We start from the raw sequence: 18304 nt of genomic DNA on the forward strand, positions 1-18304 counted from the left end.
ATGAAGCAAATACATTACAGTATGGTACCCTGAATGGCGTTTCTCTGGGATCGCGAGTTCCATGCTGGAAGGGTTTTCCAGAAACTTCGGGAAAAGCTGGAAATTGAATTCAAGTGTCGCAAAATGCAACGGAGAGAAATAAAAACCAGCCATGAATACTTACCATCGATCACGTCGCAACCTTGATTAAATGGCTTGTAAATAAGCAGAGACAAAAGTGTTCACGGCCACTTTTGTTTTATGAAATACAGTCTACCCCTGATGATTCAAAGTCATCAGTTTGAATAATAATTATCCAACAGTTTGAATTCAGCAAACTACTAACGCCTAAAAGCAGGAATTTAATGCAAAAAGATTGAATTATCAGAATTATGCAACTTTGAATTAAGAGGTGTGGACTGTAAGAACATATTTGCTTTTTGTGATCTGGATCATCTTGGCACTAACTTAGTGCAAAGAATCGCAAGATGGAACCATTGGTACAGAGGAAGAGAGTGAAGGATTGTGGGAAACACTAAAGCGTGATGGGAAACACGGAATGCACATAGAGCTACCTGTTTCACTGTGCAGGTGGCTGAGCTGAACGTACGGGACTGCAAGCGGGTGAGTAGGGGGGGGGGGTGGGTGGACACAGGAAAAGAACCAGGTTATTATTGATCATACAAATCCACGTTACACACAGTACTAACATCAGACAGCTGGGAGTATGTTACAAAGGCTGTAACACACAGAGGAAGAGGGGGGATTGAGGGTCAGAAAATACTAATGCAAGTGCGAGGTGCGCAGGCTCTGGAAACCCCTGGGTGGGGGGGGGGGGGGTTCTATAATGTAGACCGTTTTCCACTCCTCTCTATTTCCCCGTCAGTCCCTTTGTGACCTCGCTGCTCGGAGTTTGCATCAGTTGCTAAGGTCTCCAATTAACTGATAGGCCATACAACCATCGACCTTTGCTGTCACCGCTTCACATACTGCGACGCCAAAGAGTGGGGGCTTTGCAAGACCGGTGAAGGGGAGCTCGGCCTGAAACCAAACCGCAAGGCTCCTCACGCAACAGATGGGGGGGGTCTTACCCGAAAACTACAACCAGATTATAATCCTCTTGGCTTCATGCTTACATACTCCCGTGCCATTACGTAGAGAATAAGGAAAACAGAGAGCGTGTAACATGTGGTTCAAAGGGTCTCACATACAATAAATCACAGGTAAAGCTCGAGTGGCTTGTAGCCGCCATCCGAACCCCGAGCCTAGACGGAATAGATACACGTTGGTGAATCTCCTGTGACATCGGGGGGAGTGGTACTAACTGGATTGGTCTTCGAAAGAACCAGCACAGACTCAATGGGCCGAATGGCCTCCTTCTGTTGTGTACTATTCTATGATTCTATTAGACAATAACATCTTTTTTTAAGCTGTGTTTGTTGTAACAGGTCAGGAGAGGTTACATCGCCACCTCTGGAGGAAGGAAGAATAACACAAATTCTCGTATTGTTTTTTTTTTAGAGATTGCACCATCATGTGGAGGAAGTAAGAATAGCAGGTGTTGCCTTTACCGTTAGTGTTATGACACAGGATTTGACTATCAGCTATTATTGCCTTGTCAGTAGCAGTCAACGTGATGCCAAATAACACAGCACTTCCTGTCATTGCTGCACATGAGAATAAAGTGTATTTTTATATATAAAGACATGCACACAACAGAATGTGTGTTTAGTAAGCTATTTTCCCTTCTTTTCTTCCCTCACCCCCCAATTTCCTCATTTTCTCTTCTGAAGGCACCGACTCTGCTAACTACCGTTCAATGGGCACCGACAGCCCCTTCGGTATCTTGCCAAGTTAGCCTTGCATCATACGCAAGTGGATAACGAGTGCTGGCAGGCTATTCTCCCACAGCAGGCATCACAACTGACCTAATCCTCTTCATACCTGATGTCCACTTTCCAGCACGGGTCACTGGATTGCGATTCGGGTGGGAACATGATCTGTATTTCTCCTCGCTAACCTAGAGGATGAGTGTGCAGTATTCACTTCTGACCAACTGAGAACAACGAACTCTGTGCAAACCGGGAATTGAACCAGGAGCCTTCTAGTTTCATGGGATCAACACCACACTGAGCAGTTCCTTTGCCAACAGCGCCAACAGGAAGCAATTCAATAGCAGCTTCACCCCATGAGGGACTATAATTACTCCTTGCAAAATAGTAAGTATTTGGTCAAGCCGCCCTCTGCAGCTAATTGTCAATGTCAGCTGCACTCTTGTGGAGGCCAGGCACCTCCGGTAAGAGATAATGTCAGAGAGTCTCCAATACAGGGCTTGCACTCATATCTTTTGAGGCTTTAGGTTGGAGGTAGCCTAGCAACAGACTGGCTGGGGACAGGGGGGGTGGGGGGGGAAGAGAGAGAGAGAGAGAGAGAGAGATATCAGGGAAGAGGGTGAGACTGGGGAATGGGACAAGAGGGAAAGAGAGAATGGGGGTCAGGGAAGAGGGGGAGACTGGGGAATGGGGGTCAGGGGAGAACGAGAGAGAGACTGGGGGAGGTGGGCCGATGGGAGAGTGGGGGACTGAGCTACAGGGAGTGCAGGGTTAGGAAGTGAAGGGAAGGAACATCTGTTCCTGGTTGGGTCACAATTGATCAAGTCTTTACAGTTGAATGGGTGCGCGGCCCATTCTAATTTTCGCGCATACGCGGTTTCCCATTAACCAGTCAGCTGCACGGGGCCCCCTGAAGGGAACATTGGTTAATTGCCTTATTTCTTTCCAAGAGTGACTGACAACACAAGGGCACATCTGCTCATTGGAAGAAACAGCCAGAGGGTGAGCTACGTGTCAAGGCATTTCTAAAGTCGATTATCTCAGGATTGCCTGCCTTTGTCTCCCATTAGACATCGATGGGCACAAATTACATTTCTCAGCTTTGCTGCAAAGCCTCCCACAACAGGAGCCCGGGTCCAGAATGACTCGGGGGACTGATTCTGGGGAGAAGAAACAGTGGCACTGGAGGCAAACGGGAGAACTCGTCACCAACATCAAACAGAAAAACTGCGCCTCCTTCAGGTCACTGAGGCAGACTGCAACAGCGTGCGGCCAGAGGCGCGATGGGACGAATGACCTCCTTCTACGCTGCATCATTCTAGGATCCTATAAAACCCAGAAAAGACGTCCCCTTCGTTCAAAGCACAGCCAGTCCGTCATTATTCAGCGAGTGACTGGTTTTCAACAAATTTGCATTCACATTAATCCGATCGTAATCCAAACCAGCTCACGGTCATCAAAGCAGCAGCCGGGCACGTCCATGGATTTGGGAGTTTATCCGCTCCACCCCAACCTTATACACTAATGTTTCTTGAATGTAACCTGCTATAACTTTGATTAACAGGGTGGGGGTGGGGGGGGGGGAAGAGAGTAATAACGCGTGCGCCACTGTTCTGTGAAAAGCACCTGATAGCACAAACTGAAATACAGGTGGGCGTAAGTGAGGGTCGGTGAAGGAGCAAGTGAACAGAATCGAGCACGTCAATAAATAACAACGCACGGGAAAAAGGTGCTGTCCGCTCAGAATCGCACAGAACAATCAAATGAAATTATCCCCGACAAGCACAGGAAAGGCCGAGGCTGGGTGGCGGGTGCCATCCGGCCCAGCTTAAAGTAGGTCAGTCCACTCCCTGCTAAAGTGTGCAACTCCAGTGAATTATTTCTGTCTGCATGTAACTCTCGTCACTTGTTTTAAATGCGTGAATGGAGCTGGATTGGGGCACAATGGGAGAGAGATCGCTCCTGTAACAAGGATCGTGGTCGTCAATCCTCTGCCGTTCATTGTTCTCAGCAGCGCAACTTGTTTTTTTTGTGAAAAGACTAGCCGATATTTTACATCTCAGCGAGGACCTTACCACTTGAGCTTTTTGAAAAACGTGTTCTGGGATGTGGGTGTCGCTGGCAAGGCCGGCATTTATTGCCCATCCCCAATTGCCCTTGAGAAGGTGGTGGTGAGCCGCCTTCTTGAACCGCTGCAGTCCGTGTGGTGAAGGTGCTCCCACAGCGCTGTTAGGGAGGGAGTTCCAGGGTTTCAGCATATTCTGGTACAGTGGCCTTGGTGAATGTTGACTGACCCCGGCCTGTGAATGGGGGGGGGGGGTGCGGAGGTATGTGAAATGGGATGGGGTGGACTGAATTTATTAATTTTTTGGCCAACACTCACCCTGCCCAAAACGTCCGAGAGCAGCCAAACTTGCCCTCAACCCCCCTCAAAAACAGGTATATTAAATATCCGAGGGATTTTACACATAGACAGAGATAATGCAGTGGATGTGGCCCCCCACCCCCTCCGTCGGTGCGGCAGTTTACACACTTTGCTTACGGTTCATTCATCCTTTGTCAATCAGACAGCACGAGGACCGGGGGAGGGGGGGTTACATATCAGGTGAAATAAACACGCTCTGAAACATGCGGCAAACGACGGGCTCAGTGACGGTACCAGACCAGCAACATCAGGCGTTTCACGGAGTTTTGCCTCCAGGCACTGCATCTAGTTCTACTGCAAAGGCCATTGCCGCGAACATACACTGTGGAAAGGGGGGAACAGCCTTGGGATTCCATTGGGGGGGGGGGGGGGGTTTCTCTCCAGTATCAAAAGGCTCCAGCATTATAATCCGCCCCTCTGGATTAGTTACAGGCGAGCCTGGATTGAAATATTTATGAGAGAGAGAGCGAGCGAGAAACTATCAAATTATTTATTTCTAATATCTCGGGATGAGGATTTAAATAATTCAAGAATTTGATCGGGATTGTTAAGAGAGACTTGGCACAAAGAGGATGGGTAATCCGATCTCAACAGTCAGAACGGTCTCATTCTTTTTTTAATTTCGCCCTCCCCCGTGCCAATTTACTGCTCCCCACCCCCACATTTGAATTTGTGAACTCCCTGCGGGGCTATATATGGTGCACTGATCCTAGCTGCTTTACGATACCTTGCCTGTTACTTGGGCATGATCCCAGACAGTAAAAGTTCCGGGGGCGGGCGGGGGGGGGGTGGGGGGGACTATTCAACCACGGGGAACATCGCAGCCAAGCCTGGTCCTGCCCTCTCCCTGTGTCTGCGTGCCGCACTTCCAGCAGGGGGGTCACTAGAAAACAAGCGGAAGCCAGTCAAGTTGCCCTTCCCTAGCCCCGGGGCACCTGCGGGACAGCCAACAGATGCAGGAGGACGTCCCAGCAGGTAGTTCGCACCAGGGCCATGACTGCAGCTCACTGCACGATGGGTTTCCCATCCCACCTGTGATGCAGGGGTTAAAAGAAAGACTTGGATTTATAGAGCGCCTTTCACGACCACCGGACATCTCAAGGCGCTTTACAGCCAATGAAGTACTTTTGGACTCTAATGTGGGGAAAACGCGTCAGCCAATTTGTGCCCAATTTGCAGTAAGCTCCCACAAACAGCAATGTGATAATGACCAGATAATCTGTCGTTGTTATGTTGATTGAGGGATAACTATTGGCCAGGACACCGGGGATAACTCCCCTGCTCTTCTTTGAAATAGTGCCATACGACATTTCCACAAAGCGAGGGTGGGGGTGGAGTGGGTGGGACAAAAATCAAAAGAACTGTCTGGTGTTTAAAAAAACACAGATAAAGCTGATGAACCTTCAGCAGAAAATCAAGTGAGCTGCGTGCAGATGAAATTCGACGGAATGGTTACTTGCAGTTACATTGTAAGCAAAGGCGATCCCAAATTTATAGGAGATTCAACGTAAAATACATTTCCCAAAGTAGACAAATTTTTTTTAAATTTTTGTATTTATTTATTCGTTGCCAATCTTTCTAATTCTTTGTCAGATTACAAACGCCAGAGGTCACCTTGCACACATCAAGGATCACTCTGCGCCAATGCTCTTAGCCAAAAGGCCTAGAGCCACTGCACCGTTCCTGGAAGTACTGCAATACCAGGTTCGTGCCATGGAGGTGGATGGGTCAGGCCCCCCACACACCTCCGTGGAGGTGGATGGTTCAAACCACCCCACCCACCTCCTATCAAAGTAGACAAATGGAATTAGATCTCTAGTTAAAAAGGAAAAGAAATTGCTGGGCTACGGGGAAAGAGCAGGGGAGGGGTGGGACTAATTGGACCACTCTTTTAAAGAGCTGGCACAGGCACGATGGGCCGACTGGCCTCCTTCTGTGCAGTAAGATTCTACAAGATAAAAACTATTAAAACAAAATAACTTTTTGAACAACTTCTCAGCAATTTCCACAGTTGGGATTCTGTGAAGCGGTGTGACGAAAAGGGAGTACGATATTCGGGATAAGCCGTCAGGAAACAAAAGGAATTCTGGCACTGGGAATGTCACGCACTGCGAGTCGGATTGGTCACCGCTATCAATTGGATTTTAAGTCGGAGTTAGATAATTAGCGTGACTTTTAAAGTGAGCTTCAGGACGAGATTTGGCTGGGGAGTCTAGAACCAGGGGTCACAGTCTCAGAATAAGGGGTCGGTCATTTAGGATTGAGATGAGGAGAAATTCCTTCACTCAGAGGGTGGTGAATCTTTGGAATTCTCTACTCCAGAGGGTTGTGGAGGCTCAGTCGTTGACCATATTCAAGACAGAGTTTGATAGATATTTTAGATATTAAGGGAATCAAAGGATATGGAGATCGGACAGGAAAGTGGAGTTGAGGTCGAAGATCAGCCGAGATCTCATTGAATGGCGGAGCAGGCTCGAGGGACCGTATGGCCTACTCCTGCTCCTAATTCTTATGTTCTTATGTGGATGACACACCTGCATCACAGAGCTCTCTCAGCAGCTGGGACATTATTTCAAACACAAATCCTCGAGATTTTTCCACACATTTGATACTGGATTTTTTTTGTCGCTTTCCCCAAGAGGAAACCCTGGGGTTGTTCCCCCGTTAAGACAGCAGCAGTGATTCAGAGGCCCCAATCCCCAGAGCATGCACACATTCCAACCAGTTACTTCAAATACTTACAATGACTGTGAAACACTGCAAACAAGACAGTAATGGGACAGTTAGTTCACCACCTCACCTTTCAACCTGGTTGACTTGCAACCTGCACAGCTGAAGCGCTAGAGTGACCAGCACTTTAATGGACTACTTGCATTATAGGGCCTGCTTTCTCCCCGCTCTTGTCTTAACCATAAATGTGAGCTCCCAACAGGTGTTTGCATTGAAAAGTTCCGCTCTATTCCCCGCAAAGCAAAAAAAAAAAACAACAGTGAGCTTCAGCACTTCTGGGCTGGAGAGGGAGAAAGAAAAGTGCCCAGTGTGTATTTCATTGAATATATTCAAGGTGGAGATAGATAAGACTTTTCAGCGATAAGGGAGTCAAGGGTTATGGGGAGCGGGCAGGGAAGTGGAGCTGAGCCCAAGATCAGATCAGCCAGGATCGTATTAAATGGCGGAGCAGGCTCGAGGGGCCGAATGGCCTACTCCTGCTCCTATTTCTTATGTTTTTAACAGTAGCTTCTCTCCGCAATACCCCTTCACTATTAAAGTTCACCATTCAGAACTAATCGCATTCTAAATAGAAACACCAACTGAATAGGCAGAAGGAGCTACAAAACACAAATTAAACTGGACTGAAAGCGAAGGATATAGGAACAGGAGGCCATTTAGCCCCTCGAGCTTGTTCCGCTATTCAGTGAGATCATGGCTGATCTGTAACCCCACCCCCATGTACCCACCTTTGCCTCATATCCCTTAATTGACAAAAATCTAAGCAATCTCAGAGAGACAGAGTTCCAAACTTCTACCACCCTTTGTGTGTAGAAGTGTTTCCTAATTTCACTCCTGAAAGGTCTGACTGTCTTTTTTGGACTATAACCCCCTAGTCCTAGAATCCCCAACCAACAGACAGTTTCTCTCTATCTACCCTATCAGTTCCCCCGAATATCTTGAAAACTTCAATCAAAATCACCCGTAACCATCTAAATTCCAGGCCATACAACCCTAGTTTGTGTAATCGCTCCTCATAATTTAACCCTTGGGAGTCCAGGTATCATTCTGGTAAACCTATGCTACACTCCCTCCAAGGCCAATGCATCCTTCCTACGGTGTGGTGTCCAGAACTGCTCACAGTGCTCCAGCTGTGGTCTAAACTAGGGCTCTGTATAGAAGAAAGTAAAGTATAAATTGGGCGGAGGGAAGATTTGTGGTGGTGGAAGAAACATTGAGGGGTGTTGCACCACTCGGCTCGAGGTCCCCTCAAAAGTAGGTCTCTGGAAATGGTGGGTCTGTTTTCTATGATGTCCATTAAACACAATGGATATAAAAGCATGGAGAATGTGCAAAAATAGACTTACAAGGATGATATCAGAACTGAATGGGTACAATTAACAGGAAAGAATGAATAGGCCGGGGCTCCTTTCTCTAGAAAGAGAAGGCTGAGGGGGTTACCTGATAGAAGTCTTTAAGATTATGAAAGGATTTGATAGGGTAAACGTAGAGAAGATGTTTCCACTTGTGGGGAACGCAAAACTAGAGGCCATAAATATAAGAGAGTCACTAATAAACTTCTTTACCCAGAGAGTGGTGAGAATGTGGAACTCGCTACCACATGGAGTAGCTGAGGCGAATAGTACAGATGCCTTTAAGGGGAAGCTAGATAAGGGAGAAAGGAATAGAGCGATATGGTGATAGGGTGAGCTGAACTAAGGTGTGAAGAGGCTCGTATGGAGCATAAACACCAGTATGGGCCTGTTGTATTGAATGGCCTGATTCTGTAAGTTGTATGTAATTCCAAGCAATTATTTGTGATTCAACAGTGAAATTGTTATACGCAGATTAAAGGGAAATCTGGGTGTTCTATCGCTGGCAGCAAGGTTTCCATCAAATCATTTAATGAATCGTGTTACATTAACACTGCGAAAAATTGCTCCAATAAAAACACCATGGGGGTGAGCCTTGCCTTGTCATCTGGAATATACCCTTAGGCGTGGACAGGTTGCTATGGAAACACGGCAGGAGATTCAAAGTGGATCCTGCATGAGGGCACCTTCAGGATACAGATTCAACCTTCCACTGTCTAACCTACTGCGTAACACCAAGAAATCCAGGGGAAAAATGCTTTCAGCGTTGATCAAGCTAAACGAGTCTGTACTTTCCGAATCTCTACTGAGAAATGCAACCCGTTCCACCCGTTTATGGTGCCCATCCAGTCTGGGAATTCTTACACTAAGTCAAACATTGTTCTTGAGTAACAAGAACGAAAAGCAGCACTGGATTAAACAGTCCAGTGGCTAAATGCAGGCTTGAAAAACAAGCCCTTGAAGAGCACACCATTAAATAACCGAGGTTCAAGAGGTTGTACTTACTGTAGCCCATCCCCTGCACAAAGTACTTGAAGGCTTCAGTCAGCTTGCCAGGCTAGGATGCAAACACAGGCACTCATTAATCAACAGACTTATTTTGGCCAACACATTCGAAATAAATGGCAAATTATCAACCAGTCACCATCACATCACCAATTTGGTAGGAAGAATAGAAAAACAGGTACTGCAAGCAATAAGGATGGCAAATTGCATGTAGGGGGTTGGAGTACAAGAGTAAGGAAGTCTTGCTACAATTGTAGTACAGGGCCTTGGTGAGACCACACCTGGAGTACTGTGCGCAGTTTTGGTCTCCTTATCTAAGGAAGGATATACTTGCCTTGGAGGTGGTACAACGGAGGTTCACTGGATTGATTCCTGGGATGAGAGAGCTGTCTTATTTTGAGGGATTGTGTAGAATGGGCCTATACTCTCTGGAGTTTAGAAGAATGAGAGGTGATCTCATTGAAACATTCAAGATTCTGAAGGGGATTGACAGAGTAGATGCTGAGCCCCTGGCTGGAGTGTCTAGAACTAAGGGGGCACAGTCTCAGGTTAAGAGGCCATTTAAGACAGAGATCAGAAGGAATTTCTTCACTTAGCAGGTTATGAATCTTTGGAATTCTCTGCTCCAGAGGCTGTGGATGCTGTGTCGCTGAATATATTCAAGGCCGAGAAAGATACATTTTGAGATTCTAGGAGAATCAAGCGATATGGGGATCGGGTGGGAAAGTGGAGTTGAGGTCGATGATCAGCCATGATCTTATTGAATGGCGGAGCAGGCTCGAGAGGCCGTATGGCCTACTCCTGCTCCTACTTCTTGAAGTGCTGGGGTCAAGAGTAGAGTATGGGCTCTCCTATCTTAGCCAGACATTTTGTGTGGAAAGGAGACAGTGCAAGTAGAGAGACTATTACTTTGATAAGGGTGGGGGTGGGAGGGGAAAGAGATGGATTTAGGCTTGTGAATTCACCAGGAGTACGGTAGTATAGTGGTTATGTTGCTGGACATTGTAATCCAGAAGTCTGGCCTAATAATCCGGGTCATGAGTTCAAATCCCTCCATGGCAGCTGGGGAATTTAAATTCAGTTAATTAAATAAATCTGGAATTAAAAAGCTACTATAGGGTATCAGTAATGGTGAGCATGAAACTATTGGACTGTCATAAAAACCCTTCTGGTTCACGAATGTCCTTCAGGGAAGGAAATCTGCCGTCCTTACCTGGTCTGGTCTATATGTGGCTCTTAACTGCCTTTGGAAATGTCCTAGCAAGCTAAGATGGCGGCTCACCTACTACTCAAGGGCAATTAGGGATGGGCAATAAATGCTGGCCTTGCCAGCGACGCTCACGTCCCGTGAATGAATTTTTTTTTAAATCACATGACAGTAAGGAAGTACTTTGTGGCGAGTAGGCACTTCCTCACAGGCAAGGAGGGGTAAGCTCGGAAAGTGGATCCTCTTCAGCCCTCTCACTCAAAACCAGAGTAGTGGCGCACCCCTGGCCAAGGTCTAGGAACAAGGTGTAAAGAAGGTCTTTACTGTGGAAGCATCAAGGTAGGGACAAAACTCTCTCCACGCCCTATTCCAAATAAAACACTCACAAATAACTGCGACCAACATTCTCCTTTGGAAGGGTTTGCAATAAAGAGAAGAGTGAAACTGCATTTTGGTTGCAATGCTTGTGCTACGGGTGGGGTTCACATTCTCCAGTTTCTTGGTCTAGTTCAGTCCTGTTGGGCGATTTTACAGAAGATATTCCTGCTCTGATTTCCCCCCCTCCCCCCACCCACCTTTCAGATCATCCTGTTTCACGTAATATTCTTTATTGAGCTATTCGGCCTCTGCCACTGACACTCTGTGACCAACCACCAGATGTGTAAACAAGAGGGTAGAACTCATCGGGTGACATTGTCCCCCAAGAGGAACTCTACCCCATCATCAGCACTGTGGGAGCACCTTCACCACACGGACTGCAGCGGTTCAAGGCGGCGGCTCACCACCACCTTCTCAAGGGCAATTAGGGATGGGCAATAAATGCCGGCCTTGCCACCCACATCCAGTGAACGACTAAAAAAAAAATCAGTCACACGAGTGATATAATATACCCCATCAGTCACACGAGTGATATAATATACCCCATCATCGGTCACGTGGGTGAGGTATAACTGCAATCACAGAGGAGATATAACTGTATACCCCATCATCAGTCAACACCTCAGGAAAGAAAAAAATTTAGAAGGAAAACAGACTTTTGGGAGGTGAAGTACTGGCTTCAATGCAGGCTGGTACACATCAAGCTGCATTGACTCTAGCTCAATACCTCTACGTGTCGTACTCTCAAACACTGAGCTGTAACTGCTTAGAGGGAGCACGTGCAGCAGAAATACTAGAAGATAAAAACAAACTGCGGCTAAGAATAGATGTCCATCCCAAACGAGGCTGCAATGAAGGACTTTCGTTCCAGGCAATTACAATCTGATTTTAACACAGGGTGACTAAGCTCAGACTGATGCTCTCTCGGGAAGAGCCAGTACCGACTTGACTTACCTGAACCACCTGTGGAAGCCCTCCACAATCCGCCATCTGTCAATAAAGTGGAAGAGGAGATATGTTACTGTACAAGGAGCAACCTGATTCTAGAAGATCAGAAGCAATACACGAAAAGCCCTTGAATAGTTGGCATTGACTGCTGTTTATCACGGTCCTCTTAATGGTTATAAATATTCCAGTTATTTGGAAATTCAATCGGGGACAATCTTACCACAGGACTTAAAGAAAGGTCAAGCAAACGTCCAGAACCATAGATAAATCAACTGGTTTCATCTATTGCTCGTATTAATCCAGATAAGATAAGAATTCAATAGGCTATGACAACAAGGAACACTGTCAAAACTGAGGTCAATGGGAAACCTCGCCAATGCCTGGAATCTGATCTGACACAAAGGAAACTGGTTGTGGTTGTTGGAGGCCAATCATTGCAGGACATCCCTGCAGGAGTTCCTCAGGGAAACGACCCTGGACAAACCCCCTCGGCTGCTTCCTCCATCACCAAGTCTGGAGTGGGGTCATCCGCCAAATCGGACTTCATGGTAGAACGCATGGAATATGGGATCAGCTGGGCTTTACAAACGAAACCTATTGGTGGACGTGTTACCATTACAGTAATGTCCCTTTTAGTTATCCTGATTCTTCCACTTTTGAGTGTCGCTTTAAGATAACGAACATACAGAGCAGGAAGCCCCGCTGGGCCTGGGAGGGAAATCTCACCTTCAGTAGTGTTGTGTTGGTTGGGTTTAGCCGAGAATTGCACTCCACCTAGAACCAACGGGAAAAGTCCGATAACATTACCAACAAATGTACTGTAGTCGTACCAAAACATCACAAATGCATATCATAGGGGACACTGTACATCCATCCATTATAAGATAGATATGCGCCGTCTATAAGAGTGATGAACACCATCTATAAAAGTGCGTAAACCTGTTGGTAACTGGAATACTGACTCTTCCATCACCAGCAATACTTGTCCTGCTTGCAGTAGTAGGTCTGTTGCTGTAGTGCATTTGTAGCTTAGCCAGTTTAAAGTCAGGAGATTGCATTGAGTTGTACATAATACCAGATGTGACTGAAACACCACCTCATAGGATTACACAGGATATACGGCACAGAAACAGGCCATTCAGCCCAACCAGGCCATGGCGGCATTTATGCTCCACTTGAGCCTCCTCCCATCTTTCCTCATCCAAGTCCATCAGCATAGCCCTCTATTCCCTTCTCCCTCATCTTTGGATTAAGCACTTAACAGCCTTCTGGCCTCAAAATTTAGATCAGAAGCACTGCTCCCATTTTCTGGGACAGCAGAGACTGGTAATGGTTCTGCTGTAACCATCTACAGATCCTCCGGACCCAGCTTGTGTCCCTTTACTTGTCCCATTATCACCTTGCACCATCTCTCCTGCCCTCCACCCGATCACAGACCTTGCTCTTTGTTCTTTCCTCCACCACTCTCTTTCTCCCCCCGCCCCCCCAACCACTTATAAACTGTTAAATCTCTAACTTCTTCCAGTTCTGATGAAAGGTCATCGACCTGAAACATTGACTCTGTTTCTCTCTCCACAGATGCTGCCTGACCCGCTGAGTAGTTCCAGCGTTTTTATTTCAGATTTCTAGCATCCGCAGTTCAGATTAGCATTGGTCTGTGTGTTCTGTACAAGTTTACTTACAGTCTGATGATGATGGGAGGCCCAGGTACAGTTTGATTCCAACACACCATGTGTGTGTTCACCCTGCAGAACTCACCAAGTAACATGGAATTTTACAGCACATAAACAAACCATTCGGCCCAACAGGTGTATGCCGGTGTTTATGCTCCACACAAACCTTGTCCCACCTTATTTCATCTCACACTATCAACATATTCTTCTATTACTTTCTCCCTCAAGTATTTATCTAGCTTCCCCTTAAATGCACCTATGCTAGTTGCCTCAACCACTCCTTGTGCTCGCAAGTTCCACATTCTCACCACTCACTGGGAAAATTTCTCCTGAATTCCTTATTGGATTTATTAGTGACTACCTTACATTGATGGCCCCTAGCTTTGGACTCCTTGCAAGTGGAAACATCTTCTCTACATCTATCCTAGCAAATCCCTTCAAAATTTTAAAGACCTCCATCATTAAACCTTAAACATTCACTCCCTCCACCACCGGCGCCCCCGGGCTGCAGTGTGTACCATCTACAAGATGCACTGCAGCAACTCGCCAAGGCTTCTTCGGCAGCATCTCCCAAACCCGCGACCTCTACCACCTAGAAGGACAAGGGCGCATGGGAACACCACCACCTCCATGTTCCCCTCCAAGTCACACACCATCCTGACTTGGAAATATATCGCCGTTCCTTCATCGTCGCTGGGTCAAAATCCTGGAACTCCCTCCCTAACAGCACTGTGGAAGTACCTTCACCACATGGACTGCAGCGCTTCAAAATGGCGGCTCACCACCACCTTCTCAAAGGCAATTAGGGCTGGCCGATAAATGCCAGGCTTGCCAACGATGCCCACATCCCATGAACGAATTGAAAAAGAAATCAGGTCACCTCAGTAATTTTTCTAGAGAAAAGAGCCCCAGCCTATTCAGTCTTTCTCGATTGTTGTACCTTCTCAGTTCTGGTATCATCCTTGTAAATCTTGTTTGCAATCTCTCCTGTCCTTATATATCTTGTTTGTAATATGAGGGGTGAGGTCACGGGGTGAATAGAAAGCGAGCGTGACCTCTGACCAAATGGCGCTGAAAGTTGTCCATCCACCTTCTCAGGCCATGGGAATGCTGTGTGAATGAGTTTGCTCGACACCAAACACCGCTTTAATTTAAAGCACACACACACACACATTTCTCTGGGTTGATGGTTACAGACGCCAGATCAGAAGAGCAAGCGATAAATGAATTGGCCGGCGAGTCACCTACCACTGCCTCCACTGCAGGAGAGGTGTCACCAACAACCAGTAGAGCGGGGCACCTGAGAGAAGATAGAAAGAAAGGTTCAGTCTCACTCCGCAGACTATCCCAATGGGTCTCAACACAGAAGTCAACAACGGATAATCAAACCGAGAGAATTTCTAAAATGACTTGAGTATTAGGCAGCATAAAACATGGAGAACAAGGAATCACCTAGACCTTAAGTGTAGAAGAACTAGGAATTGGAGTCGGCCATTTGGCCCTTCAAGCCTGCTCCGTCATCCAACAAGACCATAGCTGATCTTCTATCTCAACTCCATCTTCCCGCGCTACCCCCATATCCCTTAATTCCCAAAAGATTATCAACCTCTGTCTTGGGGAATATACTCAATGATTGAGCCTCCGCCGTTCTCTGGGGTAGAGCATTCCAAAGATTCACCACCCTCTGAGTGAGAACATTTCTCCTCATCTCAGTCCTTATTCTGAGACTGTGACCCCTTGTACTAGATTCCCCAGCCAGAGAACACATTTTCTTAGCATTAACCCCTGTCAAGCTCCTTAAGAATTTTATACGTTTCAATTAGATCACCTCTCATTCTTCTAAACTCTAGGGAATATGGGCCTAGTCTACTCAATCTCTCCTCATAGGGCAATGCCCTCATCCGAGGAACCAGTCTAGTGAACCTTCATTGCACTCCCTCAAAGACAAGTACGTCTTTCCTTAATTAAGGAGACCAGAACTGTACACTGTACTCCAGGTGAGGCCCCTGTATAATTGTAGTAAGACTTCTTTACTCTAAAACTCTAATCCCTTTTATAACAAAAGCTAACATACCATTTGCTTTCCAAATTGTACCTGCATGTTAACTTTGTGATTCATGTGCAAGGACATCCAGATCCCTCTGAATGCAAAGTTAATATGGGGTACTGGAATTTTCCAAAGTGACAATGAAGAGTCAACGGGAACATTTCAACGGTCATTTAAAGTAAAGCTTTGAGAGGTGCGACAATCATCCAGAAACCTGGGAAAATCGAATCCAAGATCCTGTGGGTTGGAAATCTGTTCTGATGCCAAACACTTTGATGCCAACAGAGTGTCATCACATAAACGTCAACCGTTGGCAAATGGAAATCAATGGACACACAGCTGTTGCTATGCACTGTAGATCGGTCTATGGAGCCCCTTCCACAAGCCCCACTGCTGTTTATCGGACTTGCGTGTTAGTCACCTTCGTTTCATTATGACTTGTATTACTATCGATACTCCGTTAGGGAGGGATTGAGAGATGTCGGTAATGGTACAGATCTCTACCCCATCCCCCCTGCCCTCAACAATAATAAACACCCCTAAAATGCCTTAACATTGTGAAATGTCCCAAGGTATCTCACGCAGACGGAAAATGGATACTGAGCGGTGATGTGTTTGGGAAGAGGGTTCCGGGACGCGAGGCAAAGATGGCCGACAGCTCAGCCACCAAATGTGGAGCAGAAGGAAAGTGTAGTGTATTTGCTCCATGGGTTCTTTGCGTAAGAATTCACAGCTACACATTTGCTGTAAAGAACTAGCTGGTTTATTAGCAAAGGTCTAACAATCAAACTGAACACTGCCAGTTCATCCACCAGGCTCACAACTGCATGCCTCATTGTGGAGAACCTGAACCCAATTGGCTGGGGTTTTATTGAGTCTTGTGAATATCACGTGATTGGATAAGCCACTCTCAATGCAACAGCTCTACAACTATTTTGTTGTAATCTGTCAAACATAAATTGTTAACTTCAAATGCCCCCTGATTAAAAGGAGGGGGGAGGGCACTAAAACAGACACAATAAACAAATTAAATTTTGGACATTAAATCAAATCAAAATTTGGTTGCCGGGGATGATGATGCACTCCAGTCCCTCCGGCGCCCACCTCTTGCGGAAGGCCGCGAGTGTACCGGTGGACACCACGTGCTCCATCTCCAGGGAGCAACAGCTCGACAAACCTGTGAGCATACATTACAGAGGGGAGATGCTATTGAGGTCAGAATTGGGGGAACACTGGTCATCAGGGCTGGAGGAGATGGTAGTGGTCGGCAGGGCCAAGATATTTGTGAGTGAGGGCAAGGATTTTGTATTCAAGGGGAAGGGGTAGCCAACAGAGGCCGATGAGGACAGCGGTCCGTGAGGGGCGAGACTCAGCACGTGGTCGAGCTTTGGATGATTTGGATAACAGAACTCAGGAGATCGGCAAAGATCAGGCATTGGCATGGTCAGACATCGAGGTGGGGAAGGTGTGCTCGGGGGGTTCAGTGGTTGGTGAGGGTGAGCGATGTTGAGGAGGTGAAAATGGGTGGGTTTACTAATGAATGGGATCATTCAATTCTAAATATTTATTATGTAGCCAAATCAGATGGAACACCATTTTCCTTTAACTAATCTGGGCTACAATACCGACAAACAAAACTCCACCATTTCGACAACTACAGGACTCCTTTAGCTTACAGCCGCTCATTTGTGAATTCATCAAAACTAAAGCACAGAACAAAATCATAGAATCGTAGAATGGTTACAGTAGGTAAGGAGGCCATTCGACCCGTTGTGCCCATGCCAGCTCTCTACAAGAGCACTCAGCTAGTCCCACTCCCCCCGCCCTCCCACCCCACCACCCCCCCCCTTTCCCCGCCGTCCTGCAAAGGTTTTTCCTTCGGACGGTGGTCTTGGAGTGTACCCACTTCACTGCCCCGCTGGGCAGATTAGTCGATCAGTCGTGTTGGTCATTTCTCCAGATCTCCCGATGGGGTTGGTAGCGCGATGCTAAGCCAAATAGACCGGGAACGTTGCAAGTTCCAACATTTGGTCTGTGTAGAGCCAGTGGATTTCATGTGGGACAGCGACAGAATGGAACCCAAACCCTACTCCATCCCGGAAACAAGGAAGTGCAGAAGTTGCTCCGAGCGGATCCCCAGAGACAGCATGGAAGTTGCTGTTCTGGAGCGGAGATTGGCATCTCAGTACAATGGTAAAAGGGTTTTGAGATATAATTTCACTGCAGCATAATTCCACGACAGACAGAGAAAAAAAAAACACCTAATGGCCAGACTTTCCGTGGATACTTCTGAGGCAGGATTCCAGCATTTAACTGAATTCAATAACTTAATAAACCTCTTTGGTAATGTAAGTTACTCACTGCAGAGTTTTAACAGTCGCTTCATTGACGCCGATCACGGGCCGTTCAATCTCCAAGTCTCTGCGACTATAAAAGAAAAAAAAATGCACACAAGTTATCAATATACGGCTGACTCCAAATGAACACATTTATCGATATGTTCATAAAAGTCTTGTGGTAGGCTTTCTGCCCACAAAACCCGACTTGCTGTCATCATGATTTTTGGCCATGCTTTGTGTGTCAAACTTTACCATTGTAAATTGCTATGTCAACATTTGCTCATTCAGTTCTGCCACCTCAAGCGTCACGATATTGTTGCAGGCACTCGTCACTAGGTGGGTCTGTGGAGCAAGTTTCTGAAGTCTCTCTCCCAACTCCATCACTACGC

General features: G+C 46.6%; 1 protein-coding gene across 2 annotated transcripts in view; it reads right to left on the minus strand.

The window, feature by feature from the left end:
• Positions 1-18304, minus strand: part of LOC139277606 (protein NDRG3-like) — a 130798-nt gene that overhangs the window by 9966 nt on the left and 102528 nt on the right. Inside the window, exons 12-17 of one of the 2 annotated variants that reach the window (XM_070896294.1) lie at positions 17938-18003; positions 14778-14829; positions 12583-12630; positions 11863-11898; positions 9324-9375; positions 6979-6993 (exon numbers count right to left, since the gene is read on the minus strand). In XM_070896294.1, the coding sequence (XP_070752395.1) occupies positions 6979-6993; positions 9324-9375; positions 11863-11898; positions 12583-12630; positions 14778-14829; positions 17938-18003 (269 nt within the window). The remainder of the gene's footprint in view (positions 1-6978; positions 6994-9323; positions 9376-11862; positions 11899-12582; positions 12631-14777; positions 14830-17937; positions 18004-18304) is intronic. The other variant, XM_070896295.1, reaches the window with a different exon arrangement.

This window comes from Pristiophorus japonicus, chromosome 12 (assembly GCF_044704955.1).
Source record: "Pristiophorus japonicus isolate sPriJap1 chromosome 12, sPriJap1.hap1, whole genome shotgun sequence".
NCBI classification, from domain to species: Eukaryota; Metazoa; Chordata; class Chondrichthyes; family Pristiophoridae; genus Pristiophorus; species Pristiophorus japonicus.